Source organism: Pristiophorus japonicus, chromosome 8 (assembly GCF_044704955.1).
Source record: "Pristiophorus japonicus isolate sPriJap1 chromosome 8, sPriJap1.hap1, whole genome shotgun sequence".
NCBI classification, from domain to species: domain Eukaryota; kingdom Metazoa; phylum Chordata; class Chondrichthyes; family Pristiophoridae; genus Pristiophorus; species Pristiophorus japonicus.
The window spans coordinates 131,394,317-131,412,452 of NC_091984.1; the positions used below are offsets into that span (position 1 = coordinate 131,394,317).

Genomic DNA, 18,136 nt, shown 5'->3' on the forward strand with positions numbered 1-18,136 from the left:
AATGTTCCCAATGTTGGGGAAGTCCAGAAGCAGGGGTCACAGTCTAAGGATAAGGGGTAAGCCATTTAGGACCGAGATAAGGAGAAACTTCTTCACCCAGAGAGTGGTGAACCTGTGGAATTCTCTACCACAGGAAGTAGTTGAGGCCAATTCACTAAATATATTCAAAAGGGAGTTAGATGAAGTCCTTAGTACTCGGGGGATCAAGGGGTATGGCGTGAAAGCAGGAAGTGGGTACTGAAGTTTCATGTTCAGCCATGAACTCGTTGAATGGCGGTGCAGGCTAGAAGGGCTGAATGGCCTGCTCCTGCACCTATTTTCTATGTTTCTATGTTTCTATTAATTGAGTGGGCAATAATTTGGCAGATGGAGTAAAATGTGGGAAAATGTGACATCCATTTTGGTAGGAAGAAAGCAAATTATTATTTAAATGGTGGGACAAAATACTGTGGCACAGAGGGATCTGGGGGTCCTTTTACATGAAACACAAAAAGTTAGCATGCAGGTACAGCAAGTAATTAGGTAGGCAAATGGAATGCTAGCCTTTATTGCAAAGGTGATGGTATAAAAGGAGGGAAGTCCTGCTACAACTGCACAGGGCATTGGTGAGACCGTACAGTTTTGGTCTCCTTATTTAAGAAGGGATATACTTGCATTGGAGAAGGTTCACGAGGTTTATTCGTGGGATGAAAGGGTTGTCTTATGAGGAAATGTGAAGCAGGTTGGGCCTATACTCATCGGAGCTTAGAAGAATGAGAAGTGATCTTATTGAAACATAAGATTCTGAGGGGACTTGACAAGGTAAATGTTTCCCCTCGTGGGGGAATCTAGAACTAGGGAATCTAGTTTCAGAATAAGGGGTCACCCATTGAAAATAGAAATGAGGAGGAATTTTTTCTCTCAGAGGGTCATGAATCTTTGGAATTCTCTGCCCCAGCAAGCTGTGGAGGCTGGGTCATTGAATAAATATATTTAAGGTGGAGATAGAATTTTGAACGATAAGATAATCAAGGGTTATGGAAAGTGGGCAGAAAAGTGGAGTTGAGGCCAAGATCAGATCAGCCATGATCTTATTGAATGGCGGAGCAGGCTCGAGGGGCCAAATGGTCTACTCCTGCTCCTATTTCTTATGTTATGTGGGCATTGCTGGCAAGGCCAGCATTTATTGCCCATCTATAATAGCCCTTGAGAAGGTGGTGGTGAGCTGCCTTCTTGAAACAACTGAGTGGCTTGCTAGGCCATTTCAGAGTCAACCACATTTCTGGAGTTACATATAGGCCAGACTGGGTAAGGATGGCAGGTTTCCTTCTCTATAGGACACTAGTAAACCAGACAGGTTTGTACGACAATCCGGTGGTTACATGGTTACCATTACTGGTACTTTTTTTTTAAATTCCACATATATTGAATTAACTGAATTTAAATTCCTCAGCTGACATGGTGGGATTTGAATTCATGGCTTATTAGTCCAGGTTTCTGGATTACCAGTTCTGTAACATAACCACTATGCTACCGTCCCTGATGTATGTGTTCATGGAATTTCCTTGGGAGCGCCAGCACCAATGGCAAAACAGGTGAAGTGTTGTCATGGGATAGTGCCTAAATTTCCCGTTCCCCACCCCCACAAACATTTGTATGGACGGGGTATAAAGCGGGCTTTGTGATTGGCTGTTGCCTGTAGTCACGGAGGAAATCAGGTGGCAGTCTCAGGCCTTAGAGGGCCAGCTATAGAGGACCAGCTCCCGCCCTGCTGTAGTCACAGTGGGCTGCAAATGAAGCAGCAGAACACGACAATCAGCTAGTTATGGAAGAGGCAGGCATGGTGGCAAATGGGGTCTAAAAGTAGACAAATAGATAAGCAGTATTGGAGAAAATGGCAGCTCTTTGTGATATTGTTCAGCGTTTCTTTTTGATACGATAACTAGTGGGAATTTGAGATGGTAGGGTTACAGTTCTTTGGCTAGTATCAGCTGTGGCTTAGTGAGTCGCACACTCGTCTCTGAGTCAGAAGGTTGTGGGTTCAAGTCCCACTCCAGGGACTTGAGCACATAAATCTAGGCTGACACTTCAGCGCAGAGCTGAGGTAGTGCTGCACTGTCGGAGGTGCTGCTTTTCGGATGAGACGTTAAACTGAGGCCCCATCTGCCCTCTCAGGTGGATGTAAAAGATCCTGTGGCACTATTTCAAAGAAGAGCCAGGGAGTTATCCTCGGTGTCCTAGCCAATATTTATCCCTCAATCAACATAACAAAAATACAGATTATCTGGTCATTATCACATTGTTATTTGTGGGAGTTTGGCGCAAATTGGCTACCGCGTTTCCCATATTACAACAGTGATGACACTCCAAAAGTACTTCATTGGCTGTAAAGTGCATTGAGATATCTGGTGGTCATGAAAGGTGCTGTATAAATGTAAGTCTTTCTTTCTTTCTGTTAGGGGATGGGAGCAGAGTGATGTTGAATGTGATTTACGTCTCCTGTTAACTTGGAAAGGGTACAAAGCTATTGGGTCCAGCATGCTGATTAGATTGGAGTATGAAAAGGTCACTGGGCCTCATTGACACACCAACAATCTTCCAACCACATTTCCTTAACGCCAAGAGTGAATCTGAAAGGTTATGCAACTAATTTGGCTTCTCGTACCGAAAGCTTTCAAAAGAGAAATTTACCTGGCTCGTAGATCTCAATTTGTATGGGGTAAACAACACCTGACTTGTGCTGGAGGGGCAGATACAAGAGAATGGGGCACAGATCACAATGGCATCATCTGGACCTCATTAACATAGGTTAACTAGTGCTATCCAACAGGGATCTGTGCTGGAGCCTCAACTATTCACTGTATTTATTAATGACTTAGATAACACAATAGCCAGCCATATATCCAAGCTTGCCAATGAGACAAAGATTGGTGGCATAGTAAGCAGTGTAGACACGAGCATAACATTACAAAGAGACTTTGATAGATTAGGGGAGTGCGCAGAAACTGTGCCAGATTGATTTAAATATAGGTATGTGTGAGGTCATCCATTTTGGACCAAAAAAAGGATAGATCTAAGTATTAATTAAGTGGTAAAAAGCTAGGACCAGTGGAGGTCCAAAGAGATTTAGGGGTCCATGTACACAGAAAATGTAGCAGTCAGATACAAAAAATAATCAAAAAGTCTACTGGAATTTTAATCTTTATAACTAGAGGGCTAGAATATAAAAGGGAGGAAGCTTTGCTACAGCTGTACAAAACCCTGGTTTGACCATATCGGGAGTACTGTGTACAGTTCTGGGCATCACACTTTAGAAGGGTTATATTGGCCTTGGAAGGAGTGCAGCACAGATTCACCAGAATGTTACCGGGGCTCCAAGGGTTAGATTATGAGGAGAGATGACATAAACTAGGCCTGTATTCCCTGGAATATAGGAGATTAAAGGGTGATTTGATTAAGATTTTTTGGATTTTGAAAGGAATTGAAAGGGTATAGAGAATGTTTTTTCTCACTGGCGGGGGACTCTGGGACAAGGGGACGTAAGCTTAGAATCAGGAGAGAAGTTAGGAAACACTTCTTCATGCAAAAGGTGGCAGATGTGTGGAACTCTGTCCCACTAAAAGCAGTAAATATAACTTCAATTATTCATTTTATATCTGAGCTCGAGATAATTTTTGTTGGCCAAGGATAAGGGGTGGATGGAGTTAGGTTACAGATCAACCATAATCTCATTGAATGGCAGACCAAGCTTAAAGGGCTAAATGGCCTCCTCCTTTCCTATGTACAGCCAGCAAACTGCCAGAGAGAGATGCAGACATACACCACTCAATCACCGGGGAGAACAGATAACCATCGGCGGCCGTGCCTTCAGTTGCCTAGGCTCTGAGCTCTGGAATTTCCTTCCTAAATCTCTCTCTCTCTCTCTCTCTCTCTCTTCCTTTAAGTCACTCCTCATATGTACCTCTTTGGCCAAGCTTTTGGTCACCTGTCCTAATATCTCCTTATGTGGCTCAGTGTCAAACTTTGTTTGATAATTACGAACATACGAAACATATGAACAATGACGGACAGGTAAAGACCATTTGGTCCATCGAGCCTGTCCCACTCAATTGCGATACCTTGTGTATCACCACATATACACTCTACACCCCACCCAAAACCATGTGATCTCCTGGGAGAGGCAAAAATACAAATAAAAACCCTGGCCAATTTGGGGAAAAAAATCTGGGAAATTCCTCTCCGACCCATCTAGGCGATCAAAACTTGTCCAGGAGATCACTCTAGCCTTGAATTCCCTGAGGTACCTACCTTCTGTAAGAGGTGATCTCCGCCACAGCCAGAAACAAATCCAGCTTTTGCTTGAAGGAATTCAGTGAGTCTGCATCCACCACATGAAACGGCTTGTTCCAGAGGTCTACTGTTCTCTGGGAAAAGAACCACCTCCGGACATCTAACCTCGATCTAACCCTATACAACTTACATTTGTGACCCCTGGTCCTGCCCAACCTATTTAATTAAAATAAACTGTCAGCTGAACACTATCTATTCCCTTTATTGTCTTATAATTAAATATCTTATAAACCTAAATCATATCCCCTCCCTAAGACTATGCTGCTCTAAGGTAAAGTGTCCCAACTCTTTTAACCTATTTTGATAACTAAAATGCTTTAGTCTTGGAACTAGTTGAGTGGCCCTCTTCTGCACCCTTTCCAGAGCCTCAATATCACCCACCATGTGAGGAGTGTGATTATATTCTCTTTACATCACAAACACACTGCACACAAGATGGCTCTGCAGGAGCTTGTCATGTGACCCTTTTATTGTGTATATACATCAATAGTTGCATTACCACTATAGTCCACTAGGTGGAGCAGTAGTCCACAAGGTGGAGCTATATTACAAGACCACCAAAACTGGACACGGTATTCCAAGTGCGGCCTGACTAAGGTCTTGTACAAGGCTCCTGTGAGCACCTTGGGACATTTTACTGATGGCGCTATATAAGTGCAAGTTGTTGTGGTTCTCCAGGGGAACAGTGCGGAGACACGAGAACAGCAGCAACTGTCCAGGTTCACACATGTAGAGCGGCCACCTGCTCCAGTACCCAGAGAGCTGCCATGGAACTCTCCACCAGTCAGGCCATTGAGAAGAGCAAGGCCAAGTTCATTCTGGGTGGAGTGCGAGCAGATCAAAGGAAGTCCGATTTTCCAAAAAACAAGGTGGTTTAGCTTCCCCTTTGTCCAACAGCCATGTCCAAATCACCTTCATTTAAAGTAACAGCTAATAGTATTGCTAGAATCTAACAGCTGGGGTATGTTGGCACATTGCAACATGTGAATCTGATTACTGTCTCTTGTGAAGATTTCCTGGAAGATTCAAGAGACTTTCAGAGTAAAAAAAACAAAACACAGGAGACCAGAAGCAATCTCCACACATTTTGCGCCAGAGTGATGAGAAGGAGCTTTATTTAGCCGCAGAAGGGCAGGAATGACGCCACTGCAAATGGAGCGGAATGAACCTGTGAAATAGAAAGTATATTTCTAGGAGTACTCCAATACTTCTGGTGCGAGACTTTGGGCCTCACTGTTTCAGCACGGAGTTCCAGTATTACACTTTGATGCACAAACATAGCTTCTACCAATCCTCAGCAGAGGGGTCAAGAACCAGGGGGCATAGGTTCAAAGTAATTAGTAGGAGGTTTAGAGGGGATTTAAGGGTCAATTTCCTTCACCCAGAGGGTGGTGGGAGTCTGGAACTCACTGCCTGGAAGGGTGGTCAAGGCAGAAATCCTCACCACATTTAAAAAGTGCTTGGACGCGCACTTGAAGTGCCGTAACCTGCAGGGCTATGGACAAAGAGCTAGAAAGTGGGATGAGGCTGGATAGCTCTTGGTCGGCCGGTGCGGACACGATGGGCCGAAATGGCCTCCTTCCATGCTGTAAATTTCTATGATTCTATGAAATCTTCAAGGGCTTCAACATGTGTGAGCCTAGAAAATGTGTCAGCCGGGGCTCAGTGGGTAGCATGCTCATCTCTGAGTCTGAGTTGTGGGTTCAAGTCCCACGCTAGGGACTTGAGCACATAATTCTAGGCTGACACTCCAGTGCAGTACCGAGGGAGTGCTGTACTGTCGGAGGTGCCATCATTCAGATGAGACATTAAACTGAGCTGCTCTTTCAAGTGGATGTAAAAGATCCCATGGCACTACTTCGAAGAAAAGCAGTGCAGTTCTCCCAGTGTCCTGGCCAATATTTATCCCTCAATCAACATAACAAAAAACAGATTATCTGGTCATTATCACATTGCTGTTTATGGGAGTTTGCTTGTGTGCAAATTGGCTGCCGCATTTCCTACATTACAATAGTGACTACACTCCAACAGTACTTCATTGGCTGTAAAGCGCTTTAAGACATCTGGTGGTCATGAAAAGCACTATATAAATGCAAGTCTTTCTTTCTTTTAGACAACTGCATGCCAGCAAGCTATGCAACATATCACGGCCGAGGCTAATATGTTGTCAAAGTGGTGTCCGCATGCGTGTGCTCGAAAGTGGGGTCCAATTAACAAAGGCCATTGAGGCAAGTCAGTGGCAGACTGTCAGCAACCAGAGCACAATCCCATGGAACAATAACTCAGTGACTTCAGCAGAGGGGACAAGGAGAGCAAACTTGGGGGAAGATAGGAGCTAAAACTCCCCTTTTCATCCAGATTTATAAACACAAAGACACGTGACAAGTGGCCAAAGGTTATTGGAATAATACATTGCAAAACCAAAATGGTCATCTGGAAGATGTATTCCACTCTGATATACTGTGAAACAGAACTTTACCGCTTATTTCAAAGTATTCTGCATCCTTGTGAGACCAGTTTATTTTCTTTTAATTTAGCTTTCTGGTGCCTTCAAAGAGAGAGAGAGAGAGAAAATATAGAACAAGGAAAGGCCATGCAACCCATCAACAGAGCACAGAAAAACTCTAACATCGACTCTAGCTGGAGGATTCTTCAAGGCCCCTCCCAATGGTGATCACACCAAACTCCAGAATATCTGTGTAAACATCTTACATTTTGCTGTCATATTTCATCATGAAATGAGCTTCCGACCACATATCTGCAATGCAACTAAGACTGTCCATTTCCACCTCCGTAACATCGCCCATCTCCGCCCTTGCCTCATCCGCTGCTGAAGCCTTCATCCATGCCTTTGTTATCTCTAGACTTGACTATTCCAAAGCACTCCTGGCTGGCCTCCCACATTCTACCCTACGTAAACTGGAGGTGATCCAAAACTCGGCTGCCGGTGTCCTAACTCGCACCAAGTCCCGCTCACCCATCACCCCTGTGCCCGCTAAGCTACATTGGCTCCCAGTTAAGCAACACTTTGATATCAAAATTCTCATCCTTATTTTCAAATCCCTCCATGGCCTCACCCCTCCCTATCTCTGTAATCTCCGCCAGCCCCACAACACCCCCAGAGATGTCAGCGCTCCTCTACTTCTGCCCTCTTGAGAATCCCTGATTATAATCACTCAACCATTAGTGGCCATGCCTTCTGTTGCCTGGACTCCAAGCTCTGGAACTCCCTGCCTAAAACTTTCCGCTTCTCTACCCCTCTTTCCTCCTTCAAGACGCTCCTTAAAACCTACCTCTTTGACCAAGCTTTTGATCATCTGCGCTAATTTCTACTTATGCGGCTCGGTGTCAAATTTTTATCGCACAACACTCCTGTGAAGCGCCTTGGGACGTTTCACTATGTTAAAGGCGCTACATAAATACAAGTTGTTGTTGTTACATTTATACATCTCGGAGTCTGCCTTCCTGTGCATGACATTCCAACGTTCCGAGCAGCTTAGGAATCACCAAGTTCCACAAAACATTTGAGCCTCACACTCTATATTGATCGGTATAATTCAATCCTGCTTCTAACCACGTATCTGGCTATTTCATCTTTTGCCATGCTCCGTTTATAGATCCATCGCCCAAGCCTGTTCTCTCTTGCTCTGATCCTGCAGGGAAACTACAATTCGTCTGGCATCAAGCCTTGCTCAAGACTCCCGAGCGGTGCATTCATGCATTCACCCTCCCGTTCTGCTCTCCCCACACGCTTGTGCACCGTGGCGAGTCGGGAGGGAACAGCATTGGACCCTGTGAATGGTCATATGCTGGAGGGGAGCGCATGTTCAGGTGCATCATAATCAGCCTCGATGAAAGATGGCAGATTAGCAGAAGGACATCGCAGACAAGAACAATGCAGCTGGAATGCAAAGCAGTAGCTTACCTCACATGACTGGATACAGTGGATGAGCTGGGGATCCGGGTACCATCGCAGCATTCCTGTGCACACCATACTCTGCAGGAGAACACATTGCTGTTATTCCTTTAGTAGAGTTAACAACACAAATAGAAATTGCAGATTATATAACTAAAGAACAAACTTATATTTATATAGCGCTGTTTTATGACCCCCAGCATGTCCCAAAGTATTTTAAAAAATTCATTCCTGGCATGTGGGCGTCGCTGGCAAGGCCAACATTTATTGCCCATCCTCAATTGCCCTTGAGAGGGTGGTGGTGAGCCGCCTTCTTGAATCGCTGCAGTCCGTGTGGTGAAGGTACTCCCCACAGTGCTGTTAGGGAGGGAGTTTGACCCATGAAGGAACAACGATATATTTACAAGTCAGGATGGTGAGTAACTTGGAGGGGAACATGGAGGTGATGGTGCTCCCTTGTGCCTGCTGCCCTTGTCCTTCTAGGTGCTAGAGGTCGCGGGTTTGGGAGGTGCTGCTGAAGAAGCCTTGGTGAGTTGCTGCAGTGCATCTTGTAGATGGTACACACTGCAGCCACGGTACGTCGGTGGTGGAGGGAGTGAATGTTGAAGGTGGTTGATGGGGTGCCCTGGATAGCTTGAAGTTTACTGTTGTAATATAGGAGACACAGGACTACCAATTTTTTAAACTCATGGTGGGCAATGGAATTTGGCAAGGCTTCTGTGACAAGATGTTTCCTCTGTCTACGTATGTTGTAGTTCATTAACAAGGACTAATGTAGTGATTTAAACTAGCAAACACATGCTTTGGATCAAAAGGCAACTTATCCGAACATTTCAAAAGTGCTACTGCCCACTATCATGTCTCCCTGACACTGTTGCTGATGGTTACAGATGTTCTAAGCAACTACCAAACTGCTCATTTCTCTGCAGCCCCCAATAAGACATAAGAACATAAGAAATAGGAGCAGGAGTAGGCCATTTCACCCCTCGAGCATGCTCTGCAATTCAATAAGATCATGGCTGATCTGATCATGGACACAACTCCACTTCCCTGCTCGCTCCCGATCACCCTTTACTCCTTTATTGCTCAAGAATCTGTCTATCTTCGCCTTAAATAGATTCAATGACCCAGCCTCCACAGCTCTCTGGGGCAGAGAATTCCATAGATTTACAATCCTCAGAGAGAAGAAATTTCTACTCATCTCAGTTTTAAATGGGCGGCCCCTTATTATAAGACTATGTTCCCTAGTTTTAGTTTCACCGATGAGTGGAAATATCCTCTCTGCATCCACCTTGTCGAGCCCCCTCATTATCTTATATGTTTCAATAAGATCACCTACTCAACCTATCCTCATAAGTCAACCTCCTCACCTCCAGAACCAACCCTTCTCTGAACAGCCTCCAATGCAAGTATATCCTTCCTTAAATATGGAGACCAACAGAAACAAACAGTCACTGTCATTCTTTGCAATGTAGCAACAGGTCACAGTGAGGGATCAATCCAGACGGATTAAAATTCCAGATTCAGCATTAATTTGCATTTATGTCGCGCCTTTAACGTAGTAAAACGTCCCAAGACGCCTCACAGGAGCATTACCAAATCAAAATTTGACACCGAGTCGTATAAGGAGATATTAGGGCAGGTGACCGAAAGCTTGGTCAAAGAGGTAGGTTTTAAGGAGTGGCTTCAAGGAGGAAAGAGAGGTAGAGAGGCAGAGAGGTTTAGGGAGGGAGTTCCAGAGCTTGGGGTCTAGGCAACAGAAGGCAAGGCCACCAATGGTGGAGCGATTATAATTGGGCATGTTCAAGGGGCCAGAATCAACCCATGGTTTGTGCCCTGAGGCCTCTACAATTGATAAACAATGTGTCACGGCCGAGAGTCTGGGCTCCTGCTCCTGCTCACAAGCCAGCGCGTCCTGCAGGACGGCACGACCGGCTTGGGTCTCAGCTGACGCCAGCGCTAGGTTTGGATGTGATGCCGTCATTTTTGAACAACCCCTTACGCATGAAGAATGGCAAGCTAATGGGGTGGCTGGCAGCATCTGTGGTACTGATCCCACGTGTGAGTTAGTATACTGGGAAGAGGATGAATACTGGGAAAAATATTTACACTATTAAAGCTTCAAACACACATAAACTCCTCACAATTTTACACTGTCAATGCAATATAAAGAAAGAAATAAGACTTGTATTTATTTATATGCCACTTTCCGCAATCTAAGGACATCCCAAAGCATTTTATAGGAGTGCAGTCACTGTTGTAATGTGGGAAACGCAGCAACCAATATGTGCACAGCAAGTTCCCACAGACAGCAATGTGACAATGCCCAGATAATCTGCTTTTTGTTATGTTGATTGAGGGATAAATATTGGTCAGGTCACTGGGGAGAAGTCCTCTGCTCTTCAAAATAGTGCCATGGGATTGTTTAAATCCACCTGAGAGGGCGGAGGGGGGCCTCGTTTTAACGTCTCATCTGAAAGACAGCTCCTCTGACAGTGCGGGGCTCAGTACTGAACTGAAGTGTCAGCTTAGATTTTGGGCTCATGTTTCTGGAGCGGGACTTGAACCCACAACCTTCAGAGTCGAGAGTGCTACCCACTGAGCCACGGATAATGCAGCTTAACAACAATTAAGTTACAATGATGCACAACTGTATTTCACTTCATTTCTGTGACTGTCTTGGTGCGCCATGGAGTGCCCTGCCCTGCTGATGACCATGCAAGGCACAGCAACCAGAATTTGAGAACTGTCTATGGTTCTTGAACAGCAGAGATTGGTATTACATCTAGGCCCCCACCTTGCTATTTTATCCATACGATTTTGTTCCCTCCTCTACTGATGGACTGACTCTTGTTGGGATAAGTTTCCAGGGACATCATCAAACCTGCAACATCTCAACCCAAGTGGCCATGTTTCAAGACTGAGCCTCAATAGCACGATCTGAGGGAGTACAGCGAAGGTTCACCAGACTGATTCCTAGGATGGCAGGACCGACATATGAAGAAAGACTGGATCGACTAGGCTTATATTTACTGGAATTTAGAAGAATGAGAGGGGATCTATAGAAACATATAAAAGTCTGATGCGATTGGACAGGTTAGATGCAGGAAAAATGTTCACAATGTTGCGGAAGTCCAGAACCAGGGATCACAGTCTAAGGATAAGGAGTAAGCCATTTAGGACCGAGATGAGAAGAAACTTCTTTACTCAGAGAATTGTGAACCTGTGGAATTCTCTACCACAGAAAGTTGTTGAGGCCAGTTCGTTAGATATATTCAAAAGGGAGTTAGATGTGGCCCTTACGGCTAAAGGGATCACGGGGTATGGAGAGAAAGCAGGAGTGGGGTACTGAAGCTGCATGATCAGCCATGATCATATTGAATGGTGGTGCAGGCTCGAAGGGCCAAATGGCCTACTCCTGCACCTATTTTCTATGTTTCTATGTTTCCAGATCATCATAGATATCACAATCCTACCCGCACTCAATAACCACACGTTATACAGGCAGGGGTAGGGGGGGGTGGGGAGAGAGGGGGGCAATGGATAGCAATTAAAAGCTGAAACCCTAGGGGATTTCCTATCCTTTCCCTAGACCAAAGATGCTGAGGCTTGGAATAGAGTTCCCCCTAGTAGACTACTGATGCACTGCAACTACTGATGTAAATAATACAGGGCCATGTGGCAAGGTCACATGATGAGAGTTTCTGTATTGGAGCCATCTTGTTGAGTCTGTTTGTTAGTGATGTCGTAAGGAAATATCACAAGGCTAACTGTTGCACACCCACCACGTGGGGACACGAGAGAAATTGGGGTTGTTCTCCTTAGAGCAGCGAAGGTTAAGGAGAGATTTAATAGAAATGTTCAAAATGATGAAGGATTTTGATGGAAGTGAATAAGGAGAAACTGCTTCCACTGGCGGAAGGGTCGGTAACCAAGAGATACAGGTTCAAGATAATTGGCAAAAGAATCAGAGGGGAGATGAGAATTTTTTTTTTTTTTGCGCAGCGAGTTGTTGTGATCTGGAATGTACTGCCTGAAGGGATGGTGGAAGCAGATTCAATAGCAACTTGAGAACACTTGCAAAGGAAAAATTGGCAGGGCTGCGGGGAAAGAACGGGACCAATCGGAAAGCTCTTTCAAAGAGGCGGGGAAGGCACGATGGGCCGAATGCTCTCTTCCTGTGCCGAGAGATTTTATGATTCTCCGACAACCAGATGAGATCAACTAGCTCAGCACAGGGCCAGGGACCGCCGTCTACCAACAGGAAAGAAACAAGACATAAACTTACTCCTGGCCAAGGTCCACGGGCCTGACTCTACAGCATCAGGAGCGAGGGAATCACTGAACCACATTAAGTAATGCAAACGGGCATCAGGATCATTTTGAAGAAGAAATGTGGGGGTGGGGGGTAGGGGGAGCTGCAAGAAGGATACAGAGCACGGCTGACGGGGAGAACACATCTGTTCTCTTCGATTTTGTATGGATCCATGAAAAAATGCAACAGACACCATTGCTTAAAACAAAAAAAGCCAACACAGGCTGGATGGGGAACTCCCTTTGCTGATCCGCAGGTCCTGTATAAAGTTGATCCCTATTACTGTGATTTACAATCTGGCTTTTGTGTAATTTATACTGCGCTTACTTCACATTCCAAGTGTCACTGCCCTACTAAGCTACAAAAAGCAGCCATTTCCTTAATCCTGGGCAGTAAACGATCCAGTTACACAGAGCCCGGTCAGTCAGGTACGTGGCCTTATATAACTGTGTCTGAGCAAGTCTCAAATTACAGCCGTCGCCATTGTTTTGTCACAGGCTCCCGGCTGACTACTCTGGTTGGCCATGTTCCTGGAGGATTCATCGCATGACCGCCAACTGCCCTGCCTCGTCAAAACAACCTTTTTTCCATCCCCATCTCCAATATTTCTATCATTAATAAACATATGTATTCAAAGAAAATCAAGGGACTCAAAGGAATATGGGGATAGTGCAAGAAAGTGGAGTTGAGGTCATCATCATCATTATAGGCAGTCCCTCAGAATCGAGGCAGACTTGCTTCCACTCTTAACATGAGTTCTTAGGTGACTGAACAGTCCAATACGAGAACCACAGTCCCTGTCACAGGTGGGACAGACAGTCGTTGAGGGTAAGGGATGGTATGACAGATTTGCCGCACGCTCTTTCTGCTGCCTGCGCTTGCTTTCTGCATGCTCTCGCCGATGAGACTCGAGGAGCTCAGCGCCCTCCCGGATGCACTTCCTCCACTTAAGGCGGTCTCTGGCCAGGGCCTCCCAGGTGTCAGTGGGGATGTTGCACTTGATCAGGGAGGCTTTGAGAGTGTCCTTGTATCGTTTCCACTGCCACCTTTGGCTTGGTTGCCATGAAGGGGTTCCAAGTAAAGCGCTTGCTTTGGGAGTCTTGTGTCTGGCAAGCGGACAACGTGGGAGAAGATCATCGCATGGCGGAGCAGGCTTGTGGGGCCCAAATGGCGTAGTCCTGCTCCTAATTCTAAAATGAACACAAAACATTTTTAATGCCTCAATCGCTTTTTTCCCCCTGGGTTGCTTGAAGCAGTGTCCAGAAGATTAATCTTCGGTGCCTGGAGACTCCGAGGAATTTCTGGTGGGTTGGCCACACCTGCACGATCCTCAGTTCCGTCTTCCTGGTCAGCCACCCTCAGGTAAAGCTCCAGCATGCCGGGAAGGACAGAACCCTGGGTGTTACATCAATCTCTTCACCAAGGAGGGCAGGAGAGTGATGTCATGGAACACCATTGTCTCTAACTTCCCCTCCAAGTCACACAACATTACTGTAGCGTCGCTGAGTCATTTTTGTTTTTGTCTTAGAACACTCCGGTGAAACGCCTTGGGGCGTTTTACTACGTTAAATTAAAGGTGCTATATAAATACAAGTTGTTGTTGTTGTTTGCGTTCTATTTCTTATGCAGTAACCTCTCGCCGTGTTAGGTCTCCTGATCTGAAATGTACCATCTCAAGCAATTCCCGAGTGTCAGGCCAAGCATTTTAGCTGGAAGGAGCAAGGGGCCCGGAGGGAGGGAGAGAGTCTGAGGATTGTGCTAGGAACAAAGCGGAATTGCAGTTCCGGCAACAGTCCATAGCTCAGTGGGCTGTGAATGGTGGCTCAGAAATATACCGGCCGGCGGGTATCGCTGCCCTGCAGTGTTAGACCTCCAACAGTACATCAGCACTGTTGTTATATTTCTGAGAAATACAACTGCAAGGAGATAGGTAACTAATGATTCAGCAACACTTTGAATAACTTTCTCTCACTCCCCCTGCTCTCAAACCAGTGCTGCGGTAGGTGCCTGTGGAAATGACTCAAAGTTCAATTGAAATCAGGGCCACTTGGAGGGTGGGAATCTCATCTAAAAAAATAATCTCTCTCTTCGACCTACAGAACATGTGTCGGCAGTGTGGCATTTTCTTTATGCTCCTCCAATTCTCTCCATTCCACTCCTTACAGCATGAGCTCACATGGGAGTCCAGTTCTGCAGTCGAGTACACGAGCAGGGAGGTTATGCTTGAACGACATAAAACACCAGTTAGGCCACAGCTAGAGTACTGCGTGAAGTTCTGGTCACCACATTGCAGGAAAGATGTACTTGCACTAGAGAGGGTGCAGAGGAAATTTACGAGGATGTTGCCTGGACTGGAGAATTTAGCTATGAGGAAAGATTGGATAAGCTGGACTTGTTTCCTTTGGAACAGAGGAGGCTGAGGGGAGACCTTATTGAGGTGTGTAAAATAATGAGGGGCCTAGATAGAGTGGATAGGAAGGACCTATTTCCCTTTAGAAGAGGGTGTCAAGGACCAGGGGGCATAGATTTAAAGTAATTGGTAGAAGGTTTAAAGGGGATTTGAGAGGCAATTTCTTCACCCAGGGTGTGGTGGGGGTCTGGAACTCACTGCCTGAAAGGGTGGTGGAGGCAGAAACCCTCACTACATTTAAAAAGTACTTGGACGTGCACTTAAAGTGCTGCAACCTACAGGGCTACGGTCCAAGAGCTGGAAAGTGGGATTAGGCTGGATAGCTCTTTGTTGGCCTGAGAAGGCAGCCAGGGAGATTGATGGCTCTAGGAGAAGCTGAAAAAGATGGCTTCAATCTTTTAGGTGTCAGCTTTGGCTCAGTGGGTAGCACCCTCCCTGCTGGGTCAGAAGGTTGTGGGTTTAAATCCCACTCCAGGGACTTGAGCACAAAATCTAGGCTGACACACCAGTGCAGTGCTGAGGGAGCATTGCACTGTCGGAGGTGCCGTCTTTCGGATGAGATGTGTTATGTAATGATGTGTGTATCGTCCTGGTACCTTAAATGTAATGTAAGCACTATGCCACACCACAGAGGGCGCTGTGGTGGGAAACCTGGAAGTACCAAGAACAGGCACTATATAAGGCTGACCACCACACCTGAGAGGCACTCTGGAGCTGAACAATAAAGGACGAAGGTCACAGCAGTTAGACTTCCACCAGACCGTGTGGAGTCAGTGATTTGTGTGCTAGATACACCACAAGATGTTAAACCGAGGCCCCATCTGGCCCCTCATGTGGACGTGAAAGATCTCAGGGCACTATTTCAAAGAGGAGCGGGGAAGTCCTGGAAAATATTTATCCCTCAGCTAACATCATAAAAACAGGTTATCTTGTCTTTATCTCATTTCTGTTTGTGCAACCTTTCTGCCAGAACCTTTCAAGTTCTTTCTTTGTTAACGTTGAGCTGCAGGAACATTCTGATTATGAAGCACTAAATATCAGACCGCTGCCTGGATACTACAGCAAAAGCCGTGAAATCAAAGGTGATGGTGGACTTTTCTCAGTGTGCATTTGAAAGCTGACCCCCATGCTTGCTGAGGACCATATGGGCACGGGCGGAGGAAATATTGGAGATGTAGTGACCTAACTGGAACAGTAGGATCCAGGGCAATATGGGCATGATGCCATGGAGGGGACATGCTGGAGCGGACACATTGGTTAAGGTCAAGGACAGCAAAGAGGAACGAGCTGTGATTGCAGTCACACAAGATGACACTGGTGACTCTGAACAAGGCAGCTTGGTTTCTGGAGAAGTGGACAGCAGATTGGAGTGTTCCCAAACAGGGATCGGTGAGAGAGATGCTCGTGTAGTTGGATGGCAAGTGTGCGTGATCTTGGAGAGAAAGGAAGCAGGTTAGGGCTAGCAGGGTGAGCTGAGGATACCGGAGTCCAGGGTGTTTCCTTTCTCCAAGAAGAATGAGAACAATACTTAAGGATACAAAAAACAGTAGACAATGTTAACAAGTATGGGGCCGGGAAGGCAAAGTTGGAAGGGCGTCAACATAAGAACATAAGAAATAGGAGCAGGAGTAGGCCATAAGGACCCTCGAGCCTGCTCCACCATTTAATAAGATCATGGTTGATCTGATCATGGACTCAGCTCCACTTCCCTGCCCGCTCCCCATAACCCCTTATCTCCTTATCGTTAAAGAAACTGTCTATTTATGTCTTAAATTTATTCAATGTCCCAGCTTCCACAGCTCCCTGAGGCAGCGAATTCCACAGATTTACAACCCACTGAGAGAAGAAATTTCTCCTCATCTCAGTTCTAAGTGGAGGCTCCTTATTCTAAGATCATGCCCTCTAGTTCTAGTCTCCTCCATCAGTGGAAACATCCTCTTTGCATCCACCTTGTCAAGCCCCCTCATAATCTTATACATTTCGATAAGATCACCGCTCATTCTTCTGAATTCCAATGAGTAGAGACCCAACCTACTCAACCTTTCCTCATAAGTCAACCCACTCATCCCCGGGATCAACCTAATGAACCTTCCCTGTACTGCCTCCACAGCAAATATATCCTTTTGTAAATAACTGCACGCAGTATTCTAGGTGTGGCCTCACCAATACCCTGTACAGCTGTTACAAAACTTCCATGCTTTTATACTCCATCCCCTTTGCAATAAAGGCCAAGATTCCATTGGCCTTCCTGATCACTTGCCCACTCACTTAGCCTCCTCCTGCAGTCTCTTTATGTCCTCCTCACACATTGTCCTTCCTCCCATCTTTGTATCATCAGCAAACTTGGCTACGTTGCACTTAGTCCCCTCTTCCAAGTCTGCAAACTATCCTTTTGTGTTTCATGCACAAGTACCTCCAGGTCCCGCTGTACTGCGGCACTTTGCAATCTTTCTCCATTTAAATAATAACTTGCTCTTTGATTTTTTCTGCCGAAGTGTATGACCTCACACTTTCCAATGTTATACTGCATCTGCCAAATTCTTGCCCACTCACTTAGAAATGTGTCCACTCCTCCTGGAGTCTCTTTATGTCCTCCTCACCCATTGCCCTTCCTCCCATCTTTGTATCATCAGCAAACTTGGCTACGTTGCACTCAGGCCCCTCTTCCAAGTCGTTAATATAGATTGTAAATAGTTGGGGTCCCAGGGGGCAAGTTGTCGGCTTCATGAAGGAACACACTTAATGAGGGAAAGTGGGGGTAGAGGAGAGATGCTGAGTGCAGAGACTAGGGAGGGAAGGGGATTGCAGTGAGTGGGAGGGGAAGAGGATACAGAAACCTCCTTGTGTCTGGTACCAGAGGTGAAAAGAGGGGATATGGTAGAGAGGAAGGCTGAAGGAGCTGGTTCCTTGCACCAGGAACTTGGAGCACATTCGAGGTCTGCAGAGTCCCTCCTGTTCGCTGGCATCTGGGCTTTCACTCTACCACTGGAGAGCATCAGCAATCAGCAATCAGCATCCAGAAGGCTCTGATACCCAAAGATCATCCTGGAAGCGGGGGAATGTCTTCCTTGCCCTTGCACACTTTCAGGTCCTCCTGCCAGGTTTCTTCAAGCACCCCTCAGTGGGAAAGTGAGATTGGAGACCATGAAGATCCCCCAGCTTCCCC

The 18,136-nt window shown here is 46.0% G+C and overlaps 1 protein-coding gene across 1 annotated transcript in view; it reads right to left on the reverse strand.

The window, feature by feature from the left end:
• The window catches only part of pappa2 (pappalysin 2), a 586,487-nt gene that overhangs the window by 87,399 nt on the left and 480,952 nt on the right, over window positions 1-18,136 (reverse strand). Inside the window, exon 20 of the mRNA XM_070887395.1 lies at window positions 8,255-8,326. Within this exon, the coding sequence (XP_070743496.1) occupies window positions 8,255-8,326 (72 nt within the window). The remainder of the gene's footprint in view (window positions 1-8,254; window positions 8,327-18,136) is intronic.